General features: G+C 33.7%; 1 protein-coding gene across 3 annotated transcripts in view; it reads left to right on the plus strand.

Moving 5' to 3' along the window:
* The window catches only part of CENPK (centromere protein K), a 550311-nt gene extending 538384 nt beyond the window's left edge, over nt 1-11927 (plus strand). For all 3 annotated transcript variants that reach the window (XM_075078878.1, XM_075078877.1, XM_075078876.1), the window contains exons 5-10: nt 2236-2282; nt 3697-3779; nt 3954-4052; nt 4320-4458; nt 8596-8637; nt 11627-11927. In XM_075078878.1, coding sequence (XP_074934979.1) covers nt 2236-2282; nt 3697-3779; nt 3954-4052; nt 4320-4458; nt 8596-8637; nt 11627-11785 — 569 coding nt within the window. In that variant the 3' untranslated portion in view covers nt 11786-11927. The remainder of the gene's footprint in view (nt 1-2235; nt 2283-3696; nt 3780-3953; nt 4053-4319; nt 4459-8595; nt 8638-11626) is intronic.
* Nucleotides 11928-12991: the final 1064 nt, after the last annotated feature.

The raw sequence follows: 12991 nt of genomic DNA on the forward strand, positions 1-12991 counted from the left end.
TATTATTAGAAGAAAACTTAATTTTGTACCAGAGAAATGATCTATGCATATTACAATGCAAATAATATTCTGCTGCCAAAGCTTTGCCTTTCTGGCTACCTTTCTGAGGGAAGAAAAAGAAGTTGCTGCTAAGAATTTGAAGAGAGTTATAGTGGTTGTATGAAAACGAAAAGCCTACTGTGCTTACATCTTCTCTGTACATCTTGGCTCCTTTCTACATATTATTTGCTTTCAAGGAGGAATTACTTAATTGAAACACTGTCTGAATTTTACATAAATAGGATTAGCAGAAATACTAATTGCATAACTTACTAATGGAGCATGAATATCAGGCTGTCTTGTTACTTTGGTTTCTGCTTTTAGTAACAAGACAGCTCATTTCTTGTAAACGAGGGCCTATCAGCATTTCAATTTTAAACTGTATTTTCAGAGGTTATAACTTGGCAGTTCTACATTTCTTTGGGCACAATATTGGCAAACACACTTGAATCCACAATGCAAATTTTATTTTTGCAAATCTTTTACTTTAGTCTTTTGTTCTTTCTCAATTTTACTACTTATGTAGCTCTAAAGCTGCTAAATCAGCTGAACTAAAACTTTTTAACAAGAATTTGGCTCATAAAAATAGAATTTATCCTTTACCTTTGCAAAGTAAGGAAGTAGAAGCAACCATATAAAACAGTTGTGGTCTCTGCACAATTTCTATTTTTCTCTGCAAAATATCAGTATTCTGCCAAATTCCTCTTATTTTAATAGAACTTTCTGTATAAACATGTTCATAGTAGTTGCTTTTACTTTCTTAGCATCTGGTAGTATTTTGCTTAGTAATCGTACGATGTATCACTAGGCAATTCTGTTTGACATTTGATTTTTGCAAATGCAGTGATTCGTAACTGAAAAAGCTTTAACTGATAGTAATATAGAAAGTAAGATAGATAGACCAACCTGTGTTCTTTACAGTATCAGCTGCCATAAATGTGTTGTCTCACTGTCTTAAATCTGCACTGTCCCTTCACTAAATTAAGGTTAGTGATTTCTTTCCTAGCAAGATTGTGGCCTTCTATTCTGAGATACAATATGAATATTAAATGGGAAGCACATACTCAGGATTAGGTATCCAAAACCAAAGAAGTGTTAGAAACCAATAGTAGAAGTTGATAATTCCAGGTACTGAGGGCTCATCATATTCATGGTGGATGGGTGGCGTGGGGATGAGTTGTATGGGTTTCTTCAAGTACGCTAGTGAATGTGAATAAAAGCACACCAATGAATTTTATCATGTGTATGTAGGATATTATGTTTTTAAAGAAAACTTGCTCTAATGATAGCACAGACCACTACCACCCACTAGCTCTTAAACACAAGCTCAATTTGGGAACACTCAGATTTTGTGTTAAGATTTAGAGATGCTAATTCCCTAAGTAAAAGGGATTTTATCATGATATATAACTTAATGCATTTTGAACTTGGTAGTTTTGCTGATTTTCATCTCAGAACAAGCACTGCTTTTAAAATTACTATTCTAAGGCTTCTCAAAACTTGTAGAGATAAAAACCTGTAAAATTGCTTTTTAAAAAGTACTTTCATAAATTTATGAAATCAACTATATTGTATTTAGGAGATAGGTAATGCTTTTATGAGACGGTTAAGGGTTTTCCTTTTTGTTAAAGGAAAAGCTTTTATTGAAGTATATTATTTCTAAGATTAGAGATTTGGAGCCCAAACTTGGTAAAAAATTATCCCTATCATATTAAGATTTAAACCTATTAGAGTAGCTTTCATTTCTCCTGTTAACAGACTAAATTCTTAACTTTTGAAAAAGTCATATGTTTATGCAGATGCTGAAAGCTGACATGGAACTGAGAATTGATTGGGGTCAGTTGAAGGCTATCAAATACAACAACTCACCTTTTATTCAGAAAATCCATAAGCCATATATTGTTATGTTTTGCAGCATTCCAAGGAAACATTACTATCACATTTCACATACCTGAGCTAGTTCAGGTATGGAAAATAACCCAGAAGCATTAATACTGCACTTTTTTCAGTCTAATTTAACTTGCTGAAAAGTGATGGTATGTTAGCCCAGCAGGAGACAACAAAATGTGGTTAAACTGCTGTTCACAGCCAAGCTAGTTTTTTAGATGCTACACAAGTTTCTCTAGCCAGGATACTTTTCAGTATAAACAAGTCTATATCGTCCAACGCAAAAAACCAATTAATTTTATTTTTCAGTAATTTCTACCAATCCAGTTGCACTGTTAACAATAGGAAAAGAAGAGGTAAGTCTTTTTGTTTAAGAGATAATAATATTTCATTGGAAAAAAACTGAAAAAAGTATCTAAAAAATATCGCATTTTTCTATGACTACTCCTGTGGTGGACTACTGCTAACACACTGTGTATGTTTCATCAGGCATTGTTTCGTTCTGGTTTTAATTCCTCTATATTATTAATACTACTAAAATTTCCTAGTTGTAATGAATGATCTTTTAAGCGAAGTTTTTATATATTGCATTTCATACTTGATAGAAAGTAACATAACATTGTTGCACAGAAGAGTCACTATTCTTAGATCTAGAGTTCTGTGGCAAAAACTTGCAAATATTTTTAGTTCTTCCAGCCTTGGAAGAAAGAGCAAATCAAGAATGTCTTCATGTCTTATGGGTAGCATTACACTATATTGATTGGACATTGGTATGCAATATGACCTGAGAATGTTCCTGTGGCTATGGCTGGAAAAAACAAAAAAGCCCACTTTTTTGTTTTCTTCCTAGGAGCTCCTTCCTTCTAGTATCACTCACAACAGGGAGCCCAACTGCTGTTCAGATTCACTAGTAACAAGTTCCTTGGTTACACACTTTCATGTGACTGTATTGCTGTGTTGTGTTTGATCTGGTATCACATTTTGTGGCCTGTTGTGTTGAGGATTCCAATTTTTTTTTTCAGATGTTGTACATATAAAGCATATTTGCTTCTGTAGAATATTTTCACAATTTTTATTTCTGAGCTAAATATAGAAGTTATCATAGTTTGTATGGAAGGAGACAAAATATATCCAAATCATAGGTTTATAGTAGAAAAACATAAACTATTAGAAATACTACTTTTAGGACATAATACACTAAGGAAAGCCCCGTCCACTGAGTCCACTGTTCCCTATCTTCAGCAGTGCATAAAACTGCTGGCTGCAGTAGTTTTATTTCTCTCTCTTTCCTCTCCTAAATATGTCCATATCACTGAGGACCATTTAATTCATGGATGCAATTAGTCTTTCTTTGCAGCATCTTTGTTTTCTGAGTGCTATACATTTTATGTTGGTGCAATTAGCATGGATTCATTCTTGCAAACGTCTGCAATGATTTAGACAATGCAGCCCTGGTGCTGTATATGTTTTCTCCTCAGTCTCTCATCAGATGAGCAGTTCATGTGTGTGCTCCATAATCTGCTTCAGGTAAAATCAACGATGTTGTTTTACAGAGCTTCAGGAAGACACCAATAAGCAACTGGTGACAGAAACATTTTAAATAGCTCCAACTGGTTTTAAAAATAGTGGGTTACTCTATAGCCATATTTCTTAAGAAATTACAGATAATTGTGGACCTCTTTACCAGATTTACAGATGTAACCTTACACAGAACAAATACTATGGACTGGGCTATCTGCAAACTGTAGGTTTACTTTTATCTTTTTATAGTTGCAGAAAGTAAAGAATGATCTTGAAAGAGTGCTAACAGCAGTTCAGTCAAAGAATCAAGAACTGCAAGAACGTCTAGAAAGGTAATACAGTAATTTGGAGTTATGAATGCTGTAAGCTTTTTTACCACACTCTATCTGGACAGTCAAAAAAACAACCAAAACAGTAACAACAACAAAAAGGAAAACCACACCAAAAAAAAACCCCAACCCAACTATTTATCTGTTGTGCCATTTCCTACTTTTCCTATTTCAAAGAGAACAGCAGTGGCATGAGGAACAGCAGCAGATCCTAGATGTTCTTAATGGAATTGAAGAAGAGAGAAGACACCAAGTTGAACAGCATTCAAGAAAAAGGTATTTCTACAGTTTTGAGGTTTCATATTGAAAAGTTTAGATATCAGCAAGAGTAAATGAGCAAACAAACTCTTAAATCATGCTTGTTTTGTTAAATAGATCAAATAGTAAATCAGTAATCCATATTTGAAACATGGAAAATATTGCTATTATCTGCTTATATCCTGTGATTCAAGATGTTGAATAGAAAATAAGAGGGTTTTCTTTACCTAAGGATAACTACTTAATTATTTTATTGAATTTCGTATTCTATGTTTTTACTGTTAGCCTGAACGCTAGAGCACTTAATGAACTCAGAATTAAAATATTGAAACTAAAGAAATATAGGGAAGAACTCCTGAATGGTCTGGGTGAATTCCTCGAAGAACATTTTCCACCTCCAGAGTATGGTGGAAGTGCTAAGAAGGTAAGATTTTCTAAATACCTATTAAATTTGGAATGTTCAATTTCTATTTAATTAGATGTAATATCTTTTTAAAATCACTAGCATAGAATATGCAGTTATATTTTGAAATAACTATAGTTCTTACAGCTGATCCTTTAGGTTTAATTGATATTTTTCAGGTTGGTTTATATTGTATAAGGCTGTTCCCACCTAGATAATTTCTTTTTTAATACTTATATTCTTTACCCAATGAGATGCATAGCAATGTATTGTGTTTCTTACTGAACTGAAAGCTATGCCAAATTCTGAAGTGGTTAGGGGTTCACTTCAAATTGTTCCATTTTCTTTTTTACTGGACTAGGCAAGTGGATTCATATTTTCCTTGGCAAAGCAAATTTTAATTGTCTAACAATGTTTTTGGAACAGTAACAAGGACAAGTGTTTATAATTACAGAGTAGTTTGGAATGTTAACCATCAGTTTCTGTTCAGACAAACTGGGCCAAAAATTATCTTAAAACTTCAGGGAAAATAGGCAGACAGGGAGTATTTTGTATGATAAATTCAAAGACTGCAGTAAAAATAAACCTTTTACCATTACTATTTGAAATAATAGTTTTTAAAAAGCTACAATAAAGGCAGGAGTTAATTCTGATTTCAGACACACCTAAGCATACAGAAATAGAAAGGATTTCTATAATCCAGTTCCATGTTATTTTAGACAACCACATAACATAATTTCTTTAATATTATCATTGAAATCCATTTTAAAACTAATTATTTTTGTTACTACTGTTTCTATTGGTGTTTGTTCCAATACCTCAGTACTCTGGTTAGAAACTGTCTCCTGACTTCCAGTCTAAATTTATTAATGTCTAACACAGATCCATGTTTTGTTATGTTAGTCTTGTCCATAGAATAGGGTTTATTTGTGTTTATTCCTCATGTTATTTATAGTCAGCAATCTTACACCCTTTCTTTCTTTGTTTGGCTAATTGAACTAGCAAAGCTTCCTGGTTCTTCTCCTGTAAGGTAATTTTTTCAATTCCCTAGTTTATCCTAATAATATCAATTTTCTGTATTTGCCTCCACTTGGATTCATCTTTTTTGGAGCCTGGTAAAAACCAATACTATAAACAAAAATACTAGCTCACAATCGTCACAAAAGCAACTGATAACAGCCTTGCCTTTTCCTGTTATTTCCAACTGATGAACCCTGAGATTTAATTTTAAAAATTTTGGTTTTGCACAGAAGTATATATTTTGCACATAAAAATACCAAATGGAGCCTTCAAGACATGACGGCAATTTTCAAAGTCTTATTCAACCATCTTCAATATCTTATTCTATTATTTCTTAGTTCTTCTGCATATCAATGCCTTCCAGTTTCCTGCTATTACTAAATATGACATATTTTGTTCCAACATGAAGAAGTTAATGCTTCAGGGATTTAATTAACAGTCGTCTTTCAATCATATATTTCCTGATTTCAGCCTGATAAGGCATCTCCCTCTTTGCTGGTTCTTATTTGTCTTATAATTGCTCTTCAAACACTAATGACTTCCCCAGAAGCATTTTAAGTGATTGTCCATTTTTCCCATATACATCATTATTTCCTTAAAAATGTATTTCCTGTAATGAGATACCCCAATTTATTTGCTCACATTTATGTGGTGTCATAGAAAAATATAGGCTCAAATTGTGGAGATCTTAGATTCCAACACCATCATCAAGGTAGTGCCAATGTCAAAGTTGGATCAAGTTGCTCATGGTCATATCCATCTTAGTTTTAAATATAAGAAACAGCAAATTCACGTGTGTGTTTCAGAATTCTGAGTAAGACTTTATGTAAAATCTCGTGCCCCAGCACAAAATCAACTGCTTGAATTTTCTCAGCCTCTGTTACCCTGACTGTCAGAAATTCTTATTAGCTACCCTGCCTTCATCTCTCTTCCATGCAATTTTCCTTTCCAAAATTCAACGTGTTTGGGATTAATCAACCTTTCCCCTGCTCACAGAAGCTCACCTTCTACCTTTTTTTAGATTTTACTTAAATCTAACATTTATTTTGATAGCTCTCCAAGCAAGGTCTTACCTTGTCTTAGTTTTAATTTTATTTATGCATTTCTTGAACTCTTACACACTGTTTGTTTTCCGACAAGTGTTTCATTTCACTCCTTGTGAATTCATAGCTTCTTCTATATCTCTTTACTCAGCTGGATCTCAATGGCTCAGCTGCAGGTCCCCTGTAATCTGCATTTAAGTGATTTAACTGTGAAGGCAGGAGAGACAGCCATTTTCACCTATATTGTTTTCTTTGTGTCAGAAATACAAACTGATGGCATTAGCAATTAAGTTCGCTGTTACATTGATTCAGAGGAACAAGTTATTTACCTCTATTATCAACTTGGTTCAACACCCTGGAAGCAGCAAACTCTTAACTCTGTATGTCAGTAGATTTGGTTCACTTCAGAGAAGTTTCTTGTGTTCTCAGTAGTTCTGAGTGAGGGCAAATATGTGGGGCTGGCATCCTGTAGGGCGCAGCTCCAGGCTGCTCTACACCTTGCTGTTCTGGTTCCACCCTCCCTTCACCAGGCACTTGCGTCTGGGATTGGGAGTAGGAGGGAAGACTATCACAGCAGCCCAGGTTAGCTTCTGTTGCCATGGCCCAACACCCTTAATATAGGCAGTGGTTGAGGTAAGAATTATCTTGCATTTTAAATCTCAGATTAAAAAACCATATTTTCTTTCAAGACAAGAAATTTGAAAAGTCATATGTTGAGGGATATTCTTATGCCAATCTGTCTCATGGAAGGGAGGAGAAGGTGCTTTTCAGGTTAAATAAATAAATGCTGAGCATCCTGTTTAAAAGTGACTTTATAAGCATTAGTTAGAGGTACTTATATTGGTGACACTTAAAATATGTAAGTAAAACAATTTTACAAAATGATGTAGACAATGTATATTATAAACCTAGCAGAATAAGTTTGCTAGTTCTGTGAGAGTGCAAACTTCTTTACGCTAATATCTAGGATTTTATTCTTTGTATATTGGTTTTAGTGATTACTGAAGTCATGACCTGGTTTCAACTTTGAAACATGAATATTGAACCCACTACCTAGGTTACAAAGTAATATTTTTGGCAGGGGAATCTAACAGTCGAGGCTATGAAGTATCTTCATGGCTGCTCCAGGGAAGCTTTCGCAGCTTCTTAGTCTAGATTCTATTTCCTCAGCCTAGTATCAAGATAAAGGCACAAAGATAGGCAGTATTGAGCCCTAGCTTCATGGTTTGCAAGGCTTCCAATGGAGCAGCAGTATGCACCCCTTGTGGCTTTCTGAAGGTGAAAATATTAAGAACAGTGACTGGAAGAAAGGAGTCAGAACTTGCCTTCCACAAATCCTTCTTCATTGCTTGTATTCTTCTGTTCCAAAAGTGGAGTTGGTATAAGGTGCTGCCCATCTGTTAAGATATTAAGACTTAAGTTGACATATTCCACAACTGTGCTGAGAAAGCAGCCACTAGTGCTGTGTTACCTCCTGTATTTTGTTGGATGAGAAGTGGAAGAGGAAGAGGGATAAAATTGAAAAATAAAAGAATCAGGTTCACCATGCAACAGAACAGGCAGTTTTGTTGGTATTGCTGCCTAAGGAATCCATATCAATTTATAGGCAGAAGACTTGATTTGCTTGCTACACAGGAAAAAAAGTAATTTTGTAACAGATTGCTGTAAAAATGATATTGTAAAAAGGATTTCTTTTCCAAATTTTTAATGATTCTATTTCTTAAGCTTGGCCATTTTTTTTAAGTCAGAGAAAAAGTAAACGAACATTTATCAGCAAATCATTAAAAGAATATTAAGGCAGTATGAACTCAAGTCTTGAGCTGTGTAAAATTTGCATTGTAAACATTTTTCTGAAGTTCAAGAGAAATATTACTTATTCCTAACAGATAATATACAGTGTTTTGCAATGTACTACATTTATAAATACAATGTACTTAGTTATTTTTGTCATGACCAAATCTAATTAAGATTTCATTTGTTGTGTACTATGCAGTCAAATGATTGTGTGATTATTTTTATTTGTCAGTTAACATTTTTCCTGACTTTTTAGTTTTGGTTGCTGTTAATTCAGCTAGGGGGGTGGTTATCTTTGCAGAATTCTTCTGAAGAGCTGATAACGCTGCATGAAATTTTAGAGGTAAGATGGTTTTATTACGTAGAGATTTGTGAGATTTTTCCAATACTTGATCTGATCATAATATATTAATAAGGTACATAACAGTATAAAAACATATGGTTAGAACCATTATTTGAAAAGTAGAATGTGTCAGAATATTCTGTCAGATTTCTGTTTTAACTCCTATCAAATTAAACCCCCAATTTTTTACAAGAGGTGTGGCAATAACTTAGATAACTAAATCTTCAGTTTAACCTGGAGAATGATTATCCTTTATTTCTTAATTTTATAATGATTATTTTAAAGAAGTTGTATGAGCCTTAGTGGCTCATATTAGGGGAGACAAATGCTGTTCTTAAAAATATCAATTGTTCCATTTCATGCTATATCTTGTACTGTTTCAATGAAAGTATTTCTGAAAAATAATACAATAACAGTTATAGATTAAATAATTAACATGTAGTCTCATATTAACTGAATTTTCCTCTTATATGAGGAAATCAATGAATCTGATTCATGCATTTCTAATCGATTTTTAAAGTATGCCATCATTACTTAGTTTTTTTTAATCACAGTGCAATTTATCAATTTGAATTGCAAAGCATACTTCTTTTAAAAGAGCATTAAAAATCTTTTCACTAGCATTGTTACTTCTTGTCTTAAATGTAGCATTTGAAGTGAAACTTCCTATTCTTTTGCCATCCTCACTGTTCAGGCAGTTTTAAGCATCTATGTTTAACACCTCCTGGGGGGGGGAAGTTTTGCTTGAGGGAAAACTTGGTGAATAACAACTGTCTGGTTTTAAGATGCTATGATCTGGTCACTGTGACATTGTTGTACTTTAGTTTAAAGCCCAGACTTCGGGCTTACATCATCAAAATCATTTTACATGCTTCAAGTATCTCAGCATGCCTATTAATGCCAAATTAGGCAGAGCTTGAAAACGGATCAGAATTTAAAATAGCCACATTTCCTACAGAATTAAAATTTTAAAGCTCTTCTAATGCTTTAAAACTGTCCTTCATATTTTTCTGACATTGTTAATCTCTTCAAAATATGGACACAGTAATGTCTGATTTTCTTTTGGAATAACATACTTCTAAAAATTTACACTTATTTTTAACTATCTTGGCATAAACTGTCCATGTTTCTTGTCTTTGTTTTATGGTGGAGTTTTTTTGGTTTGGTTTGGTTTTTAAGCAACTTGGTTCTAGCTTCAAATGCCTGTTAAATTTCAAAAATGTTTTCTTAGATACAGATTAATAGTTTCTTAAAGAGACAAATGTAAAGCTATCTTTGTATTATAATTATAGATTCAGGGTTTGCTGTTGTAAAAATGTAATCCATTCACGGAATTACAATCACTGTATGTGTTCCTCTCCATGTCTCCTCAATCTCCATGTGTTTTGTTAAATAATGAAAATGTACATTTTTAGTAAATCCACTTTAACAAGCTAGGTGTATACATTTATATTATTTAGGTATATCAGTACCTACTTCACTAAATTAGCATAAGTAATAAGAAGCAGTAAACTTTCCTTATGCAAACTTCTAGAAGTTTTACTATACTTCTTTTTATTCCAGTAATGAGCTGTAATTTTTTACAAATGTAATAATTCTTTTCCTTTTAAACGGTTCAATGATTATTCCTTTCTTATTGAGAATTTAGTGAACTAGTTTAAGATTTGAAAGACTGTTTACAATAGAAATGTACTTGAAGTTACAGCCATAAAAGCTCTTCTGGAATATCAGATGTCAGAAAAGATTAAGTTGCAATTACTTTAAAATCATGCATTGGAGCAGATAAATACCAAAGAGGTAAAGTGGATAATTCTTCAAAATGTTCTGAAAAAGAAGAGCAGGTTGTTGGTGGTTTTTTGGTTTTTTTATAGCAGCGGATTAAAAAAGACTAAAGTGTGGTAGTGAGGATTTTGATTCTTTTTTCTTTAGCAGTAAAGATGCAGACAATATTTTGTACCTACTGAAATTAGGGAAGCTATAACATCTAGAAGCTCTGAGTAGAAACATGAAATGTCTGGGATGAATAGAGCACCATGGGATAGGTAAGATTATAGATTATTTAGTGTCTGCAATATTCCCCATGAGCAATATTATGAAGGTATAAACATAGTCTCCAAGAACAGAAAAAGAATGTCAAAACTGATCTTTGTTTTTAACTCCATTACCTAATTCTATACTTCGATAAGGAGCAAAGGAGACGTAAGGAACTATCAAGAGGACGTGAGTTGTTGTAATGTGCTTGTCATGCCCAAACAAGAAGTGATATTAAGAATTTGGATAATCCTTTTATGAGATGAGCAAAAAGATTTGATGTGCAAATGTAGTGAAGTTGAACCAGGACTACCATGTTTAACTTTTCACGGGTGTAAACTTACTTCTAACACTACCTACAGAATGACAAAACACAGCAAAAAGAATTCTTCCCAATATAAGAAGACAGATTTTTTTTTTAGCTTATTAGTGAGATGAAATACAGAAAAATTTTAAGACAGACATTCTTATCTGCTAAAATCTGAAGGAGTAAGGGACAGTGATTTGCTGACAGTAAGTCATTATGGTTTTGAGGCAAGTGATTCCCCAAAATCTAGCTTTCCCTCTTATTTAATGATTTTAATCTTTAAATCAGAACCTGTTTATTTAAGATAAATTATATAAGGATTTACCACCTTTGTGTTCAGATTTTTTTAGGCATTTACAGTTACACTACCTAAAATCCATGAAGAATTTTTGATAGGTGGTGAAAAACTTAGTCTGGATAAAAGGAGAATTCTGGTTCTCATTTCTACATCAAAAAGACATAATGAGGTTAATTGGAAGTTCTTTGTTTTAATTCTACCTTGCCTGGGTCTTGTATTTCTCCTGTAGTGTTGTATTCCTTATATTTCCTACATAAGTGTCTCATTATAATAATTTGTATAAATTTGGTTAAAGGAGATCAAAATCTAGCTGTTTTTTTCATTTCCCAAATCTTATATTTTTGGTCTTCCAGATTCTTATAAACAAATTAATGAGCACACCACATGAACCCTATGTAAGAATCAGTGACTCATTTTGGCCACCTTATATTGAGCTGCTGCTAAGATATGGAATTGCCCTGAGACATCCAGAAGATCCAAACAGAATACGCCTAGAAGCCTTTCACATCTAGCATGACCTACATATTTACTGGTGCTTTGTTTTGTGTTAATCTTGGGGGCTAAGACATACTTACGTTTTATGCTACATGTTTTCAATATCAGCAACCTTCTTGCTGGATGATTTAATTATTCTTATTAAACTCTTTCTCAGTATGTAATATGAAAAAAGACAAATTTCTACTTCAACTGTTCGGTTAGAGTTGTCTTTGAGTTTTACACTAAGTGATACCAAGATCTCTATTGGGGAGGGTTTTTTCAATCTGCTTTTAAGATGCAAAGTCAGCTAATGAACTGTTAAAAGCTCTTTTACTTTGTCTTTTTTACCATAAAAATCGTATTTCATACATGACTTTTCTCTTATGGTCATTTCTTAGATTGCTTTAACCTTTCTCAATTTCCTTTAGCCTTTTGTTGCACTCTGTAGAGGCAAAATTTGAAATAACTCAGCTCCTCCTGTACGTGGCCTTGCAGACATTTGGAACCAACAGTGTAGTATCATCTCAAGAATGTGTTTGCATTTTTTTTTTCCAGAGCCTTTGCAAACAAATTTATTGGCTTTAAGATAAACACTTAGGAAAGCAGTCACATCTTTCTGTGCAAACGGCTGCAGATGTTGAGTGTGCAACTCTACAACTGCATGCTTCCTAACAGCTCGCATTGTGTTATGCTATGTCTTCTGCCTTCACTTTTTCAGATCTAGTTTATAAGGCTTATAACAGATCTGTTCTGTTAATTTCTACAGTCTCTAAGTTATGTCAGCGACAGTTACATTCTGAATAAATGCTGATGATATGTGTCATCCTCACTGACTTTTTGATAGCCCTTGTTTTACACAAACAGTCTGAAATGAACCCCAGAATTTAAGCTAGAAATTCTACTTTTGCATATCTATTGTGACTGGAACCTTTAGAAGTAACATATCTTCTATTAACCAGATTTCAGTTTATTGAGGCAGGAACGTCAATGATTTTTCAGTTGACAGAAAAATAAAGGGTTGTATAGAATCATAGAATCATTGGGGTTGGAAGGGACCTTTAAAGGTCATCTAGTCCAACCCCCCTGCAGTAAGCAGGGACATCTTCAACTAGATCAGGTGACTCAAAGCCCCATGTAGCCTGGCCTTGAACACTTCCAGATAGGGGGCATTCACAGCTTCTCTAGGCAATGCATTCCAGTGTCTCACCACCCTCACAGTAAAGAGTTTCTTCCTAACATCT

Source organism: Phalacrocorax aristotelis, chromosome Z (assembly GCF_949628215.1).
Source record: "Phalacrocorax aristotelis chromosome Z, bGulAri2.1, whole genome shotgun sequence".
In the NCBI taxonomy this organism is placed as follows: Eukaryota; Metazoa; Chordata; class Aves; order Suliformes; family Phalacrocoracidae; genus Phalacrocorax; species Phalacrocorax aristotelis.